Source organism: Callithrix jacchus, chromosome 4 (assembly GCF_049354715.1).
Source record: "Callithrix jacchus isolate 240 chromosome 4, calJac240_pri, whole genome shotgun sequence".
NCBI classification, from domain to species: domain Eukaryota; kingdom Metazoa; phylum Chordata; class Mammalia; order Primates; family Cebidae; genus Callithrix; species Callithrix jacchus.
The window spans coordinates 114,054,121-114,074,897 of NC_133505.1; the positions used below are offsets into that span (position 1 = coordinate 114,054,121).

General features: G+C 43.6%; 1 protein-coding gene and 2 long non-coding RNA genes across 5 annotated transcripts in view; 1 reads left to right on the top strand and 2 right to left on the bottom strand.

Annotated features, from left to right (window-relative positions):
- Positions 1-2,012, bottom strand: part of SEC63 (SEC63 protein translocation regulator) — an 86,946-nt gene extending 84,934 nt beyond the window's left edge. For all 3 annotated transcript variants that reach the window (XM_008994864.5, XM_008994863.5, XM_002747048.6), the window contains exon 1: positions 1,700-2,012. In XM_008994864.5, the coding sequence (XP_008993112.1) occupies positions 1,700-1,823 (124 nt within the window). In that variant the 5' untranslated portion in view covers positions 1,824-2,012. The remainder of the gene's footprint in view (positions 1-1,699) is intronic.
- Positions 2,013-4,636: 2,624 nt separating this feature from the next.
- Positions 4,637-14,796, top strand: LOC118152939 (uncharacterized). Its single transcript, XR_008480784.2, has 3 exons — positions 4,637-5,819; positions 6,675-6,807; positions 14,063-14,796. It is a non-coding gene; the product is annotated as an uncharacterized LOC118152939 (long non-coding RNA).
- LOC128931806 (uncharacterized) overlaps positions 12,697-20,777 on the bottom strand; it is a 44,335-nt gene continuing 36,254 nt past the window's right edge. Inside the window, exon 3 of the long non-coding RNA XR_008480785.2 lies at positions 12,697-13,462. This is a non-coding gene — a long non-coding RNA (uncharacterized LOC128931806). The remainder of the gene's footprint in view (positions 13,463-20,777) is intronic.

A 20,777-nucleotide genomic window follows, 5' to 3' on the forward strand; every position in this document is an offset into this window, starting at 1 on the left:
GCCACCGCGCCAGGCCAACACTTTTACACGTTTGTTCTGCCTGATCAAAACACATTCTAGCCAAAACTACCTACCCTCTCCCAATACCCTTTTATCTTCTACACAACCAATCGCACACATAATGGTTGTTAGATGAAAATAAACTACTGAAAGTGGACCCTTTTAACTTGAAATACAACAACCAGAAGAATGGCCTAGGTTTTGCAGAAAAGCCATTACAGTATTAAGACTTCACTTAGACACAACCACTGCCTAAAGAACCTATGCAATTTTTTTGTTTCCTTTTTCGACATCGAGGAAGAACCTACACAATTTAAATGCACTTAGGAAATAAGGTACCACAGTCCAAATATCCAAATTTCATAAACTACCCATTGAGTAACAAAACTATTAAGACTGGTAACTTTGAACAGATTTTTGCATCTAATCGATTTTTAAACTTATTGTCAAATGTACAAAATAATGGAATCTTTTGTTACTATGTATTCTAAATTTATTCTAGTTCTATTCCAACTGAAGAATGGTAGTTTCCTGCAGACCACATGCAGCAGAGGGTAAAAAAACGAATGTTACAGGGCATTGAATCCCTCTGGAAGTATAACAAGTTTTGAGCTGATTCAATGCTTCACTGTTAACAACTGCCCCAGAGTATATAACATGGACAACTAGACCTCCAGAGAAGATTTTTAAGCAAGCTAACATTGCTCTTGTGAAACAGAAAGCTTTCCCTAAGTTGTTAATACTCAAAACCTACTCCTTACTGTTAACACTACCATAAATAACCCATTAGGCCCTCGCAGTTACATCAGCTTTAAGAATATCATCTGCCATATGTCCTAGCAGAGTGCAACAAATGGATGCAAACATTACCCAAACTTAAAGTGAAATATGAAAAGAATCTGTTATTCTGTGCTTTAATTCGATGTTGTTTAATGTGAAAAGATTGAAAACCAAAAGCAAATGGACCCACTACCTCAAAATTCCCTAAAAGATTAATTAAACGAGACTTAATCCTTCATACTTGCACTTTTTCCGTCACAAACAGGAAACTCCGAAGAAAGGGAAATAGAAAAAAGGCCTATTTTTGCTAAGAGGAATAACGGCATTGCTTCCAACCCCCACAGTGAGTGAACAAATGAAAAAGCAACGGGAGGAAGTGACGGGGGTGGGCGGTGGAGAGCTCAGCTGGAGTCCTAAGCATGCCACCCGGCTCAAAGATGCCCTAAAACATCTGTGGGAGCAGCTGCAACAGGAAAACGGGAGTCGGGGGAGTAGGGCCGCGAACTGGAGGGACTGAGAGTTGCGCCCGCACGTTCGGTCTCTTCCTTGGCCAACTCTCTGCTCACCTCCCAAGTCCCCATCCTCCCCATCCCATCCCGCTCCCTCCATAAAGAAAAATCCCCAATAAAAGCAGAGGCAGAGAAGACAAAGAGGCAGGAGGAGGTTGCAAGGAGCGTCCAGAACAATGGAGAAGATGGAGCGAGCAAAACTCCTGAGGACAATAAAGGGAGGTGGAGAAGCGCCGAGGGAAACGCCGGGGTCCCTGACCCCGCCAGTGGCGGATGCTGGACACAGGCCGGGCTGTGCGGTCCGTGTCACCTCGGACGCCGCGGGCTGGGCCGGGCGGGCGGGCGCCGCAGGGCCCGGGGGTGCTGGCTGGGCCTGCGTTGGTAGGCGGGCAGCGGCCGGCGGGACTCACCGGCATTCTGGTCTCGGGGCCAGAGGTAGTATGTGGCCGGGATCACGATGAGCCCCACGAAGGAGGTGAGGAAGTAGAAGAAGGTGTTCCCACTGTCATCGTACTGGAACTGCTGCCCGGCCATGGCACCCCCTCCTCCTCCTCGCTCTTCTCACCGCCGCCGCCACGACCACGCTCTGCACTCCCGCTCCCAACGCCCCGGCCCGAGTGGCGTAGCTTGGACGCCGCGGCCGCCGCCGCCTCCCCTCCTTGCCCCCACGCTACTCTCCCCTACACGCCGCTACCGCCGCCGCCGCTGCCGTCGGCAGGTCTCGCGAGAGGAGATAGTTCTCGCCCAGCTCAGTTTTCCCTCCCCTTGCCTGTCCCCCACACGCTCGCTAAGGGAGACGTGGCGAGCGCAACGCTGGAACTCGGAGAGGTCTCGCCCTTAGCCACGCCCCCAAAACAAAGCCACGCCCCTAACTCCTCCCCTAGGGCCCCGCCCCTGGCCCCGCCGCCTTCCTCCACCGCTCAGTTTACCCGCGCCCCAAGCCAGATTCCGGGCGTCGGCCTGTAGGATCCCAGCGAAGGCTTCCCGGCGTAGCAGCGGCCGCGGGCAGTTCTGGCTGTGACTGGGGTCCCAGCTATTCAGAGAAGAGCTGACTTGCTTGCCCTCTCCTCTCTTCCATCTCTACCCTAGCTGTCCTGCCCTCTCGATTAATTGCCCTAGTTTAACGTGTTGCCTTAGGTTCTGGATCCGCTCCTCCAGTCCCCGTATTTTGGAAACAAGTGTCACTTAGAATAGGGGGTGGGGAGATGGGGGTTGTAGTTGCGTTTGCAAAGCGATGTTTACTATTAAAAGATTGGAATCTACCCTGTGCCCATTTTGCAGATGAGGATTTCCCCAAGCCCTTACAGATGGCGCCCTACCCATTCCAGAGCTGCTAATTATAGCCACCAACCCAGGCAGTAGGCTGAGACCTTTATTGCTTTGTGTCATTTAATCGTCAGTAAACCCCATGGAATAAAGCAAAGTGTGTCCGCTCTACAAATGAGAAAATTGAGGCTCAGAGAGACTGCCCAAGGTCCCTCACAGTTAGAGAATGCCTGAGGAGTCAAACCCATATCATTTTGACGCCACAAAGCCAGTGTGCCCTTGACCCTGCATCGCCCAGGACCTTAACATTTCGTACAGTGGTTGGCATTCTGCCCATTCTGAAACGCAGGCTGTGGACAAGAACCTGCGTTTCAGGCTGGACGGTGACGGGAGCAGTCGCTCTCCAGAGCCCCTCCCTCCCCTGGCTGAGGGACCCTAGAGGCTGGTGTCAGTTGAGTTGGGTACTGGGCTTATGCCCAGATCTTGGAACGGCCCCCCGGTCCAGCGGCAGCTGTGGCTACGGTCTGTCCCAGGTCCATTGCCCCTCCCTGTTTCAAAAGGATAGCCCACCTAGTTGTAGACATTAGAAGGACTGATTGTGAAAATGCTTTTCAAAGGAGAAAGTATGTAATATGCAAATACTAAATATTACACCATATTTTGAAGACTCATTTTAATACTTTATACTCTGTTAACTAAATGCATTTTATTATTCCTTCCATTGTTGGAGGACAAATCTGGGGTTGCTCATTGTCTTTTATTTCATGTCTTCAAAACAAGTATCTATCGTAATCACTAATACTTTCTTTCATAATAGATTGTATTCATATGTATTCTCTCTTCCCCTCAAATTTCCTATCTGCTCACTTTGAAAGGAAATTTCTGAAATTCATTTCTATGCATTTCCCCCTCCCTTTCTTCCTGCACAATGTTTCCAAACTATATTATAGGTGAAAAAATAAAACCAAGAAATGAAGGGAAGATTGAACTATGAAATCAACATAGCATTGTGATCACCCAAAGCTGATATACCCAGAGTGAACAATTTGCCTTGCTGCAGAAAAGTAGTCACAGACTTGTCTCAGCTAAAGTGAGCGGGATCCTGAAGTTCCTTTTGTTTGTTGAATATATTATTAAGTCTTCCTGGGTTTTAATAATGTTGAACTTTTTTATTACTCCTATTATGTTTTACTCAGCATTTATGTAAAGATAATACATCAGTTTTGTAAACTTGCAGCAATGTAAGTTATTGATGAATAATACTTCCCTTCTTTCTTTCTGCAGGAATATTTTCACTGCAGCTTTGGGGTCATGCCTAAGAGTGCCTTGAACCAAATTGAAATAGCAGTTTGAAAAAACCCCTGACCAATCTAAAATGGGATTTTTTTAACCAGAGTATATTCGATATTTGAAAATGTATCCTCTATTTTCAAAAGTATACATTTTGTTTACCTAGAACTTAATATTACTGAACACAGATAACCTCAGACCTTTCAAACATTCTCCAAAGCAAATCTCAATCATACCTTTAATTAATTTCATCAAAATTTCTGATTCGCACTGATTTTTTTTTTTTTTTTTTTTTTGAGACGATCTCATTCTGTCGCTCAGGCTAAAGTGCAGTGGCATGTTCTTGGCTCACTGCAGCCTCTGCCTCTGGGTTCAAGCTATTCTCATGCCTCAGCATCCCAAGTAGCTGGTACTACAAGCAGGCAGAGCATTTAAGGCCAAGAGTTCAAAACCAGCCTAGCCAACATGGCAAAACCCAGTCTCTACTTAAAAATACAGAAATTAGCTGGGCGTGGTGACAGGTGCCTGTAGTACCCGCTACTTGGGAGGCTGCAGCAGGAGAATCACTTGAACCCAGGAGGTAAAGGTTGCAGTGAGCCAAGCTTGTGCCACTGCACTCCAGCATGGGTGACACAGCGAGACCGTGTCTCAAAAGAAAGAAAAGAAAGGCACTGGGCATTTTAGTATTATCTCACTATGTCTGTAATTAACTATTTTAATCAATTTTGTTTTAATTGCTAGATAGACATATTTCCTCAAATGTAGAAAGCCTGACTATTATTTTGGGGTTCCTTTTCATACTTTGCTTTTTTCCTTAGTGTGACTCTTTCCTTCTTTGTATATCTTTATTTTTTTATTTTTTTTTTAGACAGAGTATCCCTCTGTAGCCCAGCCTGGAGTACAGTGGCACAATCTTGGCTCACTGCAACCTCCACCTCCCCATTCAAGCAATTCTCCCACCTCAGCCTCCCAAGTAGCTGGGACTACAAGCGTGCACCACCATACCCAGCCAATTTTTTTTTTTTTTTTTTTTTTTTAGATGGAGTCTTGCTCTCTCACAGGCTGGGGTGTAATGGTGCAATCTCAGCTCACTGCAACCTCTGCCTCCGGGTTTACGCAATTCTCCTGTCTCAGCCTCCTGAATAGCTAGCTGGGATTACAGGCACCTGCCACCACACCCAGTTAATTTTTTGTATTTTTAGTAGATACGTCGTTTCACCATGTTGGTCAGGCTAGTATTGAACTCCTGACCTCAAGTAATCCGCCCACTTCAGCCTTCCAAAGTGCTGTGATTACAGGCATGAGCCACCACTCCTGGGCAGTCATCTTTATACTACTGTTTTTAACTTAAATTATACATACTAAAGTACATTTGTGTAGCTATAATCAACATTATTTAATTATCTGCCGGTGGAGTTAGCTGCAAAGAAACTGGAAGGAACGAAATTATGATTAAATAAGAACATGCAGTTATTTCCAATCTTCTTCCCTTCCCCCATACTACAGTAGATCATAACCGTTACTGCCAAAGCCTAGAAAATTATCTTTAATGTTACACTTGAGTTTTAATGTTATCTTTAATTTTAAACCCAAGATTTTTTCATTACAAGGCTAAATCTCTTCTGATACAAAGTAACCAATCCTGCTTTATAAGAACAGGAACGTCAACAAAGTCATGTTTGTACAACACTTGTGATTTACAAAAATCTTCCAAAACATTACTCCAATTAAAGTTTCAAATCATGACCTACATGTTGGAACTTTGACTAGATAAAAAGTATTAAATCATTGCCATCCTTTCATTTCCTGATCCATGAAGGCCCTTCAGACCCAACAAAACCACAGTCTCATATCTGGGGAGAATGTAAAGAGAGGAATGAATTGAAAAAACAGCAAAACTAGTTTAAGGTCAGCCATGAAAACAAGCTAAAAGAGGAATTGAGGGCTGTGGTTTTCCTTTGGTATTGGAAGCAGGTTTGTATTTTGCCTTCTCTCTTTTTATGAGTATGTTGGACTTGTTAATATTGTGCGGGGGGAGGTTATTTGTTTTGTTTTTCGTTTTTTGTGGGTTTTGTTTTGTTTTGTTTTGAGACAGCACCTCACTATGTTGCCCAGGCTGGTCTTGAATTCCTGTACTCAAGCCATCCTCCTGTCTCAGCCTCCCAAAGTGCTGACATTGTAGTTACAAACTGTAGCTAACCTATTGTTCTTTTTCTATCCCTGCTTCTGTGATTATAAAGCTGAGAATTTATTACACTAAAGCCAGTTGTCAAAGGTACTTCAACAAACTCAGGTCATCCTTTACGAATTAATTTTATGCATTACCAACTGCTATAGTTTGAATGTGTTCTCTCGAAAATTCAGATGCAGAAACTTAATTGCCAATGTCATAGTATTAAAAGGTGGGGCTGGCCGGGCCCAGTGGCTCACACCTGTAATCCCAGCACTTTGGAAGGCCAAGGTGGGTGGATCACAAGGTCAGGAGTTCAAAACCAGCCTGGCCAATATGGTGAAACCCCCGTCTCTACTAGAAATACAAAAATTAGCCAGGCATGGTGGTGCACGCATGTAGTCCCAGCTACTTGGGAGGCTGAGGCAGGAGAATTGCTTGAACCCAGGAGGCAGAGGTTGCAGTGAGCCAAGATTGCGCCACTGCACTCCAGGCTGGGCGACAGAGCAAGACTCCATCTCAAAAAAAAAAAAAAAAAAGGTGGGGCCTTTAAGAGGTGATTAGGTCCTGAGGCTCCTCCCTCATAAATGGGATTAAGGTCCTTATAAGAAACTTCATGAAGTGTTCAGTGTTTGGCTGTCTTGCCCTTCTGCCTTCAGCCATGAAGCTACAGCAGTCCTCCCCTCTGGAATATGCAGCAACAAGGCAGGATCTTGGAATCAGAGACCATGCCCATCACTAGACACAGAACCTGCCAATGCCTTGATCTTGGACTTCCCAGCCTCCAGAACTGTGAGAAATAAATTTTGGTTCTTTATAAATTACTCAGCATCCAATATTTTGGTATAGCAGCGCAAACAGACTAAAACACTTATATATGTAAAGGGCTTAATGAAAAAATAATAATTGACACTACACATTAAGCCATAAAATAACACTTACTGAAATTTCCCACCCAGATGAAAATATAACTTGGGAGAGTGGTGATAAATAAATGGAAGAATTAACTCTGGGAAATTTCAAAGATATATATTTGAGTAAGAAGAAAGAAAACTCTCAGTAAGGATTAAAACAAGCTTCAGGGACAATAACAATTATCTTTTGACAATCATTTTGTTGAAAAACAAATACTGTGGGTCTTAAAGCTTATAAAATTAGAGGTCTCCTATTAAGGAAAAGAATATATCTGTGGGACTAGGTATGAAAGGAAACAATATGTAAATTATTATTTTGAAATTAGATACAAAAAATATTTGAGGGAGAGAGAAAAGAAAAAAGTTAATATTTCTAATATATTCTAATTGCTATCAAAGTTTGTCTTCTACAAACAGAATTCTTATAAATTCTAGTTTGCATGATTTCTGTTTTTTAAAATATGAGACATTTGTTGTTGTATACACTGTATATTTATTATCTGAAAGGGGTCCCGATCCAGACCCCAAGACAGGGTTCTGAGACCTCTTTGAAGAAAGAATTCAAGGCAATTCCACAGAGTAAAATGAAAGCAAGTTTATTAAAGACATAAAGAAATGAAAGAACGGCCACTCCAGCAGGGAGTGGGGGAAAAATAAATGGCCACTCCATAGTCAGAACAGTGGCCTGGACTGCTTGCCTGAGTATAGTTGTGGTTGTTTCTTGATTATATGCTAAACATAGGGTGGATTATTCATGAGTTTTCCAGGATTGGGGTGGGGAGTTCCTAGAACTGAGGGTTCCTCCCCTTTTTAGACAATATAGAGTAACTTCCTGACATTGCCATTGCATTTGTAAATGGTCATGGCACAGGTGGGAGTGTCTTTTAGCATGCTAATATATTATAATTAGCAAATAATGAACAGGGAGGACAACCAGAGGTCACTTTCATTGCCGTCTTGGTTTGGGTGGGTTTGGCAGGTTTCTTTACTGCTGCCGTTTTATCATCCGAGTCTTCGGGACCTGCATCTTGTGTCAGCCTACCTCATCCCATGACTAAGAATGCCTAATCTCCTGGGAATGCAGCCCAGCGGGTGGCAGCCTCATTTTACTTAGCCCCTATTCAAGATGGACTCGCTTTGGTTCGAATGCCTCTGACATATTGAGTACGTTTCTATTTGACTAAAGCTCAATCAAGAGAACCAAATCCTTAGCTTATAATTTTAGTATGTGATAAGTAGAAGACTTTTCATAGTTTCTGACTCAGTACATTTCAAACAGTTTCTCCTCCCCAACCTATATACCTCAGGTGCCAGGCCCCACGGGATATATTCATATTGTTAATCAAGATATATCACACTTTCCTGTTGAGACAGCCAGGTGGGAGGGGGTCCCTGGCAAAACTCCAACCAGCCGGCCCTGGGAACGCGCACTGGGGTGGAGCCACAGAAGCCTGGCCCCTCCTTTTCCTACGTGAACCTGGGATTCAAACGCGAGGTGGGAAATGCGGAAATGCACCGGCAGGGACGGTGGCTTTGCTGAGAGTCCCTGTTCCACCACTTTTTTTTCCTTTTCAACCAATAAAACCCTGCTTTATTCACCCTTCAAACCGTCTGCAAGCCTAAACTTCTGTAGCTGTGGGGACAAGGACCCTGTCTTTAGCTGAGCTAACCTGCAACAATGTTACAAAGCTAGATGAGTTTGCCTCATAGGGGAAGGAATATTCCTGGAAGTGGCAACAACTATACGTGAAAGTAACTGTAAACACATAAATATATCCCCCTAACTCCACAGGAGTGTGTAGCTGGAGTCAGGGCCGCATTCCCAGCTCTGAAGGCTAACGTCAGATTAGCACAGATTCGGCCAGGTGCCGTGACTCATGCTTGTAATCCCGACACTTTGGGAGTCTGAGGTGGGCGGATCACGAGGTCAGGAGTTCGAGAACAGCCTGGCTAAAAGGATGAAACCCCGTCTCCACTAAAAATACAAAAATTAGTCAGGCATGGAGGCACACACTTGTAATTCCAGCTACTCGAGAGGCTGAGGCAGGAGAATTGCTTGAACCTGGGAGGCAGAGGTTGCAATGAGCCGAGATTGCACCACTGCCCTCCAGCCTGGGCGATAGAGTGAGACTCCATCTTGTAAAAAAAAAGATTAGCACAGACTCATCATGAGTATCTGCCCTAAAGCTATTTGATAACTAGCCAAGAAGTTTCAGCATCAGCGGGCATTTCCAGTCCACCAAAAGCGCATTGGTAACATTAATGTGATGAACACATCCCTGCCAACATTGACTAATCAGATAGGGGGAGGGGAAACTTTGACCCACAGATTGACTAGTTTCCGCTCTCATTTTAATTTCTGATTTTTGGACAAGTTGGCAAAAGGCCGTAAGTGTTAAATAAATGAATAAACTTGCCCTACTCGTTAAGTTGTTGTCTTGCGTTCATGGCTAGTGAGACAATGAACAGACCTATATGACAGTAGAACTCTAGCCCACAACCTTAACAGCAACCAGTCCCGGGGGCCAACCCACAGCCCATGCAGCAACTGGCCTAGAGCATCAGGACTTGGTCAGTGACTATCAGCTTCCCAATTTTTTGCTCCACTTCCAAATCAGGATCAACCAGCCAAACACATGTAAACTAATCACATAGGATGCCTTGCTTATAGTTAGCCTGCCTCCATTTTCCGCTTGCCAACGACCTACAATCTAAGCATACCGGAAACTTTCCCTTTTTTTTTTCATTCTGAAGCTTCCGCACTCCCCTGCCTGGCTCTGAGTCTGCCAAACACAAGGTACGGTGGCAGAATCTCTTGCTATAACAAGCTCTGAATAAACAGCACCTGTTTGTTCTCATTGAGGTGGTCTTACTTTATTTCTGGGTAGATAAACACTAAATGAATTACTCTTAACCTTCGTTGAGTATAGTATTACACATGTATTAGTAGTCTGGCATAGATGTCTCAATATTCTGCCATGTACCTGCATCTCCTGTCACTAAAACCCAGACACTCAGGGGAAAAAAAAAAGGAGACAATAACCAACCAACTAAAGCTCACTGCTTGTATCTGAGTCAGGACCACAGCAGTAAAGAACATTCATTCATTCATTCATTCATTCATTCATTTATGATGAAATCTTGCACTATCGTCCAGGCTGGAATGCAGTGGTATGATCTTGGCTCACTGCACTCTCCGCCTTCTGGGTTCCAGCGATTCTCCTGCCTCAGCCTCCCAAGTAGCTGGAACTAAAGGTGCCCACTACCACTCCCAACTAATTTATGTTTTGTTTGTTTGTTTTTTGAGTCAGAGTCTCGCTCTGTCACCCAGGAATGCAGTGCCACAATCGTGGTTCACTGCAACCTCCACCTCCCAGTTTAAGCAATTCTCCTGCCTCAGCCTCCCAAGTAGCTAATTTTTGTATTTTTAGTAGAGACAGGGTTCACCAGGCTGGTCTCGAACACCTGACCTCAAGTGATCCACTCGCTTCGGCCTCCCAAAGTACTGGAATTATGGTGTAAGCCACTGCACCAGGCCTCATTCTACAGCTTTCTTAAGGGAAATGTTTTCTTTTCAAATGCTCAGGCTGACTGTATTCTAGAACCTTGCATGGCTCTTGGCACATAGTCTCAGTATTTAAGTAAATGAATGAATGAGTGTTAAATAATTCTGAAAAGGAGCACCAGAATAGCTTGGAGGAAGGAACCAGAAAGCAGGCTGCCTCCCTGAAATCCTTACTTTTGACCTTCTGTACATTCAAAAAATCACCATTCACACATATCCAGCCAGTACATTATACTTTGCTTCAGTGAACTTGACATATGACCAACAGATAAGTTAGGAATTGATTATTCACTGTGCAAAGGATTATTTGATTCACAAAAATGATTCCCTAGAGCAGTGTAGTTTCCAGACTAGGAGCATCAGTATCATCCCAGAACTTGGTAGAAATGCAAAACTTGACCCTTTGGGCCTGAATCAGAAACCCTGGGTTGGGGCCTAACAATCAGTGTTTTAACAAGCCTTTCAGATGATTGTCAGGCCACTAAATTTGAGAACTACTGCACCAGAGGAGTTTCTTAAATGAAAAGCTTTCCACCTGGTAATACAAAGAATGTTCAAGAATGTGCTAAGGTGATCTTAGCTACATTTTATGATCAAGTTCTCCAATGCACCTGCAGAAAAGTTCTAGACTGTAGTTGCTTATTTATTTAATGAGTATTTTACATATTAATATGTATAATTTATTTATATTTCATATAAATAAATATATGGAATAAGAAAAAAAATCACAGTACTTGGCACATGATACTTTTTTCAGTAACACACTGAGCAAAAAAAAAAAAAAGAAAGAAAAGGCTGTAGAATGATACTGAGATCATTTTTGTCCTTTAAAAACCATTTAGTTTCTGATGGCGAGTATCAGGTGCTCTTCCAGAGCCAGGAAGATGACAAGAGCAGGCAACTGCTGGCAAGTTTTTGGGCTACTAATCCACTGGTCTTTGAAAACAATACTTCCCAAGGCTTCCTATGAGAAGGGGCAGAGCACCTGGGTGCTTGTTAAATGACAGCTGTCAGGCCCTTGGTAATCCTGAGGCAGTGAGCTGGGAATGAGGCCTGATAGTTAGGGTTTTAGCAAGTACTTCAGATAAGTCTTATCAAAAGAGTGTGGGAAACACTGTTTTAAACTATCTTCATTTAAAGGCATTAAATGAAGGCATTAAACTATCTTCATTTAGAGGCATTATCCTTGCCCTCACCACCAACATTGCCAAAGCCTGAATACTAGACCATTTGCATCTTGCTCGTTGAAATCCATGTCATTACTCTTGTGAAATCGACACACCCAAGTATTACCTATGTTGTTTGTCTAGAATGTGGTGATGGCAGTAGTGTATTCTCTGAAATTGGGGTGGAAATAGAGGTGGCAGGAGAGAAGTCTACAGAAAGGATCCTTGAGCATCAATAGGTCTCAGAACCTTCACCTCACACACATAGGCATTTTCTCCCCAGATTACACAAATGAAGCAGAAGTTCCAGTGTAGACATCCACCCTATCCAGACTGCTCACTAATCACTGATGGTAAAGACTTGTTGCTGATAACACAAGCATTTGCTGAGTACTTATATCAGCTCAGCTGATTTTATCCTCAGATATCCCCAGGAAGTAGGAATTATAACTGAATTGATTTTCCACATGAGGGAAAGAAGGTTTAGAAAGACTAAGGTATAGGCCCAGGGTCACATATGTGGTAAGCAGTAAAGGTGGGGTTTGAATCCAGTCATTCTGACTTCAAGACAAACATGTTCATCTTTGTTTATTTTTATTTTATTTATTTATTTATTTTTCTGAGATGGAGTCTTGCTCTGTCGCCCAGGCTGGAGTGCAGTGGCATGATCTCGGCTCACTGCAACATCTGCCTCCCAGGATCAAACAATTCTCCTGCCTCAGCCTCCCGAGTAGCTGGGATTGCAGGCACCCATCACCATGCCTGTCTAATCTTTATGTTTTTAGTAGAGACGGAATTTCACCATGTTAGCCAGGCTGGTCTCGAACTCCTGACCTTAAGTGATCCTCCCACCTCAGCTTCCCAAAGTGCTGGGATTACAGGCATGAGCCACCTCTCCCAGTTACATGCTCATCTTTGTGTCCACTCACTATTCTATTCCCTGCACCAGATTCTTCAAACTGACCATTTCATTCTCCAAACAACTAGCTTCCACCTGGGGCTCCTAGTCAATCAGATACGTCTGTATATGTCTTAACCTTAATCGTGGACAGTGTTCAAGTGTTTTATCCAGAGGTTTCCTTAATTCTGTTGCAAATCAGTGAATGCGAATAGCTACAAGGTAAAGGGGGTTACTAGCCTCCACTCTCTAGGAATATCTGAATCTCAGTCTGATCTTCAAAGCCCTTTACAAACTTCCTCCATCATTATCATCTTAATCATATAACTGGGTGACTTTGCTAGGCTGGAACTACGTTTTCTGGATTTTAGAGGCAACTTCTATGACTATATCGTTCATATAATGGAGAGGGGAATGGAGGACAAAACGGAAGAAAAAAACGTAATTTCAGGTTCATTTACTCGGGCTGTCTGTCAGTGCCTGCAAAACATGAGTTCCAAAAGTAGTGATGAGGGCAGCCCAGGGTGCTTCAGATGCAGTGTAACCGGTTCAAGTCCCACTGCTGGCCACTCAGATGTCGAAAGCAGGAAAGTGAGATGTGGTGAAACGAAACCAACTTTATTCAAATGCTAGCAGTTGGAAAATAGCCAGGCTCATGCCTTTAAAAGACCATTCCCAACTTTAGGCTGGGGAGTGGGCTTAAAAAGCAGAATGGGAATGGGAGGTGTGCAAGAGCAGGCCTGAATTCAAGGTCTGTGTCTCTTGTTTCCCTGGTGGCTGTCAGCGTGAGCTGGTGTCCTCTGAACAATGGCCGGGTTGTAGACTAACAGCCTTGAGGCAGCCTCTGGCATTTTGCAGCTGTGTCTCCATGTCTGGTTTATCTCAAGGTTAGACCCTGGAAATTCTAAGTAAACACATAATTAGATAAAAGTACAGTTAGATACATGTGTATGGTGTAAGGGAGTGTATGGTAAGAAAGGCAGAGATGTGGTATTTCAAATAAAGTACATTTCAAGGCTACATCCTAAGACTAAGGAGGGAAAAACAAAAACGGTCTCTGCAGTAAGCTTCAAGGTTACATCTTAAGACTAGTGAGAAAAGAGAAAAAGGGGGGAAAAAAGGTTTTGAAACACACTTTGAAGCTGAGCTATTCAGTTCCCATAGGGTCCCATCTCCAATAGAGGAACCTGAGAAATAAGTGAGCATGAGAACTGTGGGGCTGTAATTTACATGGTGTTAGAGCTGCTGTGACCCATCCCTCACCTGCAGGTATCAAATGAAGGGTCCTAAATTGGAATCAGGCAGAGAGAGAATAAGGGAAAGAGAGGGGATTGAAGTACACCCCAAAATCCTTTGCATGTTAACAGGCATGTGAATCTTTAAGATATAGTACAGGATGTGAGGTTTGCCAAATTATTTGACTACTGCCTCCCTTTTTTAACAAAATAGGCGTAACATAACAAATCACTATTCTTTCTTTCTTTCTTTCTTTTTCCCTTGGTAGAGACAGGGTCTCACTATGTTGCCCAGGCTGGTCTTGAACTCCTGGGCTCAAGGGATCCTACCACCTTGACCTCCGGAAGTGCTCATGGGGTGAGCCACCATGCCTAGTCAACAAGTTTAGTGTTTTGCAAAAACACACTTGGGAAATGCTGGTCCAGTAGATTTTTGGAACACACATGCCACCAGTGGATGACTTTATCAAGAGTACAGAAACCAGTTTGTCAGGTAAAAAGGGGAAGGAAAGACGGGGAGGAGCGATGGTGCTCAGCAGAAGGGAAGGAATAGGAATGACACGGGGAGAAGGCGGCATGGGAGAAGGATACTGAGGAAGAACTGATTGCTAGGGGTTTTTGTTTTGTTTTGGAGACAAGGTCTCATTCTGTGGTCCAGGATGGAGTGCAGTGGTACGATCCCAGCCCACTGCAGCCTCAACTTCCTGGGCTCAGGTGATTCTCCCACCTCAGCCTCCCAAGTAGCTGAGACCACAGGCCCTCACCACCATGCATGACTAATCTTCTTTTCTTTTCTTTCTTTTTTTTTTTATTTTTTGTAGTGATACAGTTTCACCATGCTTCCCAGGCTTGTCTGGAACTCCTGGGCTCAAGCTAATTGCCCACCTCGGCCTCCCAAAGTGCTGGGATTACGGGCATGAGACACTGTGCCCAGCCTGGTTTATTTTCCTTTAAAATATGTGTGTTTTTGCCATGTTTCTAAAACGTGCTCTCAGCCCGTCTGTTTTCTATCTCTTACAGGATGCTTCCAGCTGCTCTACTGGGTGGAACATTACAGAAATCATCCGCCTGCCCGACTCTGGAGCTGGGCCCCTCCTGGTCTGCCAAGAGGTTCCCAGGCTGATTGCCAAGGGACCGTCTTATTTTTAGATACAATCTTATGTCCAATCCCTATGGAAGGTTTAAGTAGTAATTTACTCAAATATTTAGGAAAGAAGTCCAGAACCAAGCTTCACTGTGGACGGGAGCTAGGGTGGGTGAGGTTTAAGGTAAGGTAAATATCCTCAGACCCCGACCCAACCACTTTGCTCTCAGTCACCAATCACAAACCAAGTCCCCACTGAGGGGTTTTCTGAACTTTTACAGTCTCACAGCCTTTGGCGTTGGCCCCCAATGGCCTGTGAGGGGCCAAGCTCTGGTCCCCTGGATGGAGAGAAGAAGTGATACCATTTGTTATTACTGTATCTTACATTTGGGGATGTTGCCAGTTTCCTCTGACCTAGAGCATCTAAAATCAAGCACATTTTATCACCTTAAGGTATGATTTTTTTTGTTGTTCTTTTTCTTTTTTTCTTTTCGAGACAGGGTCTCACTCTGTTGCCCAGGCTGGAGTGCAGTGGTGTGATCATGGCTCATGGTAGCCTCCACCTCCTGGGCTCAAGTGATCCTCCCATCTTAGATCCCAAGTAGCTGGGACCACAGGCAGGTGCCATCATATCTGGCCAATTTTTTTCTTCTTTGTAGACACAGGGTCTCACTATGTTGCCCAGGCTGGTTTCAAACTCCTGAGCACAGACAATCCTCCTGTCTCAGCCTCCCAAAATGCTGGGATTACAGGTATGACCCACAACGCCTGGCCAAGAGTGACTTTCAAACCCTGTCTGGTCATCTTAGGACATCCATGTTTCTCCTAGTAACTGCACCGTAACTATCTTGATAGCTAATGATCCAATCTCATTCTGTTAGACAAAGACATGCCTCTTCCTTACATTAAAAAAAATGGGAAGACTGGACAGCTTCTCCCCAATTCCTGGAGTGTGTATGCATGGGGCGTCAGTGTCTGTGAGAGTTAGGGAATGGGGAGAAGATGGGAAGGAGAAGGAAGGAAAATGTGGAGTGAGTGGAATTGAAGATACAGGAGGGATATTTTGAAGATTTATTTATGAACCCTAAGCTGTTTTGTTTTTTTTTTTTTTTGAGATTGAGTCTTGCTCTGTCGTCCAGGCTGAAGTGTAGTGGTGAGATCTCGGTTCACTGCAACCTCCACCTCCTGCGAGTGATTCTCCTGCCTCAGCCTCCTGAGCAGCTGGGACTACATGCATGTGCCACCACGCCCAACTAATTTTCTTTTGTATTTTTAGTAGAGATGGGGTTTCACCACCTTGGCCAGGCTGGTCTCGAACTCCTGACCTCAGACAATCCACCCACTTTGGCCTCCCAAAGTTCTGGGATTACAGGCATTGCGCTTGGCCCCTAAACTGTTTTTAATTCCCATGATTAATGCAGTTCTAAATAAGCTTGGCAAGAAAAATACTGAGTATAATAATTTAACATCTCAAGAGATAAATGTATACATCCTTAAAATAATGCTCCTTAAAAACATAAGCTCTAATTCTGAATATGCCTTTGACTATCTTTGTGACCTTAGACAAGTCATGTCAGTTTGCACTTTACAATGGTGTGTGTTTGTTTTATTGTCTACAAAATGTTATAATATTACACACTTCATCCCCTTTACAGGGACACTATGTAGGTCAAATCAGATTACATTAAGATAGTGATAATTACATTTTCGTAGTACTTTATCATCCACAAAACATTTCTGCGTATGTTATTTCATTTGCATGAAAGAGCTTTGAAAAGTTATAGTGTTATAAATGGACAGCGCCTATGTTTGAATACCAGCTCCATCTTTCTCTTCTTCAAATTGCTTATCAGTAAATGAGGCTAGTAGTAGTATCTGCCTCATAGGTTGTTGAGAGGATTACATGATATGCTGCATGGGAAGCTGTTGACTCAGTGCCTGCATAAATAAATATTCGGGCTGGCACAATGGCTCACACTTGCAATCCCAGCACTTTCAGAGGCTGAAGTGGGAGGATTGCTTGAGCCCAGGTGTTTGAGACCAGCCTGGGCAATATAGTGAGATATTGTTTCTATAAAAACAATTTAAAAATTAGCCAAGTATGGTGACACATGCCTACAGTCCCAGCTACTCAGGAGGTTGAGATGGGAGGATCTCTTGAGCCCAGGAGTTCGAGGCTGCAGTGAATAGTGATTGCACTATTCCTCTGCAGCATGTATGACAGAATGAGACCCCATCAAAAAAAAAAGAGGGGGGGCCGAGGTTGGTGGCTCACGCCTGTAATCTCAGCACTTTGGGAGGCTGAGGCAGGCAGATCACCTGAGGTCAGGAGTTCAAGACCAGCCTGGCCGACATGGTGAAACCCTGTCTTAAAAAAAAAAAAGGAAGAAACAAATATTCAACAAAATCCACTTTGTTCAAGTGTACCTGCAAATGTCACTTCCTAAAGGCCTTTCTATCTTTTATTTTATTTTATTTTTTTAAAGATGGGGTTTCACCATGTTGGCCAGGCTGGTCTCAAACTCCTGACCTCAGGTGACCCACCTACCTCGGCCCGAACTACTTTAGGTGACCCGAAGTGCTGGGATTATAGGCGTGAGCCACCATGCCCAACCTCCAGCCTCTCTATCTAAAACAGTGGCCTCCTTCTGCCATCACTTTCCAGCTCCCTGCCCTGGTTTATTTTTCTGAGTAATGCTTAGTACTTTATATCATATTGATTTGTTTGCCTAAAATCTCCATGAAGACAGAGACTTTGTCCTGTTTACTTCTCTATTCAGGATAGCAGATACTCAATAAATATTTGTTGACTGAATGAAGTTAGCTGTCATAATTGCTATTGTTATCATTACCTAACGTCCCTTCTTCACCTTGCCTTTGACTCTCTTGTATCATCGAGGGCATTAGAAATATTCTCTGGCCAGTGTGGTGGCTCATGCCTGTAATCCCAGCACTATGGGAGGCCGAGGTGGGTGGATCGTGGGAGGCCATCGCGGGTGGATAGCTTGAGCCCAGGAGTTTGAGATCAGCCTGGGCAACATGACGAAACCCCATCTGTACCAGAAATACAAAACTTAGCTAGTCTCATAACCTGATCTCAAAATAAAAAGAAAAAAAATTTTTAAGAAATATTCTCTTGGTAACAACCCAAATTGAAAAAGAAAAAAAGGAGATATTCTCTCTGAGTTTGCAAGAACTGCTTAAATCAAGTAATTCAGGTTGTTGCCGTCTTCCTGGGAATTTTTATTTTCTAGTATGGAGGACTACCAGCAGATGGCAATCAAGGAATACAAAATCTGAGTTTATCCTATTCAGGAAGACTTTGGTAAATAGAATTAAGAATCATAAACCAGGCGTGGTGGCTCACACCTGTAATCCCAGCACTTTGGGAGGCCCAGGTGGATGGATCACAAGGTCAGGAGATTGAGACCATCCTGGCCAACATGGTGAAACCCCATCTCTACTAAAAATACAAAAATTAGCTGGGTTTGGTGGCAGGTGCCTATAATCCCAGCTACTTGGGAGGTTGAGGCAGGAGAATCACTTGAACCTGGGAGGCAGAGGTTGCAGTGAGCTGGGATTGTGCCACTGCACTCCAGACTGGGTGACAGAGTGAGACTCGGCCTCAAAATAAAAAAAAAAAAAGAATTATAAGCTGAGTTGGGCACCAAAGTAATCCCAGCACTTTGGGAGGCTCAGGCAGGAGGGTTGCTTGAAACCAGGAGTCAATGAAACTTTTTTTGTGGGGGTGTGGGAGGTGGTGTGGAGTGTTGCTCTGTGGCCCAGGCTGGAGTGCAATGGCACAATCTCAGCTCACTGCAACCTCCACCTCCCGAGTAGCTGGAATTACACCATCATGCCCAGTTCATATTTTAAATTTTTTTGTATTTTTAGTAGAGACAGGTCTCACAATGTTTGCCAGGCTGGTCTGGAACTCCTGACCTCAGGTGATCTGCTCACCTCAGCCTCCCAAAAGGCTGGGAGTACAGCCGTGGGCCACCACTCCCGGCCTCAAATATTTTTTGTTTTAAGGAATCATAATTATTAGACAATAAATTTAAGGTAAGCAGACCACTGTATTCTACCTCTCGAATATCAGTTCTCAGAGCCACAATTTCTCATGCTCCAAAAAAACACATTTTCTACCAGTGACTGGAATTAATGTCTAACCTCAAAAAAGTCACCAAAGACAAATTATCAGATTCTTTAGATAATCAAATGTAAATCACTGGTATGGTGACTCACACCTGTAATCTCAGCACTTTGGGAAGCAGAAGTGGGAGGATTCCTTGAGCCCAGGAGTCCAAGAACAGCCTGGGCAATGAAGCAAGACACCATCTGTAATTTTAAAAAACTAAAATAACAAAAACAAAGACAAATGGAAACTTTAGCTATGTTTTGTAAAGATGAATTAGAATTGGTGTTTATTTAGGCATTATATTTCCTTTAGATTTACTGCTTACATCTTGAGCCAAGGTACATTTTCTTTAGTATGTAAAAAATGACAGTGGCTCACACCTGTAATCCTACCACTTTGGGAGGTCAAGGCAGGCAGATCACGAGGTCAGGAGTTGGAGACCAGCCTGGCCAACATGGTGAAACCCTGTCTCTACTAAAAATTAAAAAAAATTAGCCAGGCATGGTGGTGCACACCTGTAATCCAGCTACGTGGGAGGCTGAGGCAGGAGAATCACTTGAAACTGGAATGTAGGGGTTGCAATGACCCAAGATACCACCACTGCATTCCAGCCTGGGCAATAAGAACGAAACTCTGCCTCAAAAAAAAAAAGAACATTTGTAAGTGCTTTTCCAACAGTAGAAAACTTATAGTCCTGGCAGAATAGAGCTGCAAAATCATCAGAGGGAAGGAATTTGCTCACAACATTCCAGTACATGTTCATGGGGGTAGGAGAAGGGGTTCACACCAAACAAAGAATTTTACAGCTGGTTTTACAAAAATAAGAATTTCTTTCTTTTTTTTTTTTTTCGAGACAGAGTTTCACTCTTGTTACCCAGGCTGGAGTGCAATGGCATGATCTCGGCTCACCGCAACCTCCGCCTCCTGGGTTCAGGCAATTCTCCTGCCTCAGCCTCCTGAGTAGCTGGGATTACAGGCACACGCCACCATGCCCAGCTAATTTTTTGTATCTTTAGTAGAGACAGGGTTTCACCATTTTGACCAGGATGGTCTCGATCTCTTGGTGAGGCAGAGGTTGTGGTGAGCCAAGATCGCGCCATTGCACTCCAGCCTGGGTAACAAGAGCGAAACTCCAACACTCTCAATAGGGTAATGCAAGACTTTGTCCCTGTTGGTGAATACTGGTATCTGTTTTCCATTTGCTAAAATTGCTCTAAGTTCCCAGTGGTCTTAGTTCCCAAGTCTACAGAATGCTAATATTGCTTTTTTTTTGAGATGAAGTTTCGCTCAGTTGCTTAGGCTGGAGTGCAGTTCACTGTGCAGTGAGACTACAGGTATGTGCCACCATGCCCAGTTAATTTTTTGTATGTTAGCAGAGATGGGGTTTCACTGTGTTGGCCAGGATAGTCTCGAGCTCTTGACCTTGTGATCCGCCCACCTCAGCCTCCCAAAGTGCTGGGATTACTGGTGTGAGCCACTGTGCCCGGCCAATATTGCTAATTTTTCTGTTAGGTTGAAACAAAGAGAATTTTAGTTTATAGTATACAACTCAAATATATTTGATGGAATAATAAAACCCCTTGAAATGTGGCTGGTGTTTCATTGTAGAAGATGATTAAGCTGTTTTGTTTTATTTTGTTTTGTTTGACCAATACCTTTACCAAACAAAAAGCCTCATAAAACACTTTAAAAAATAAACAAACATTGCACCTGGAGAGTCTGGGTTATGTCCAGTGTTTAAGAGAAGCTATGAACAATAGAT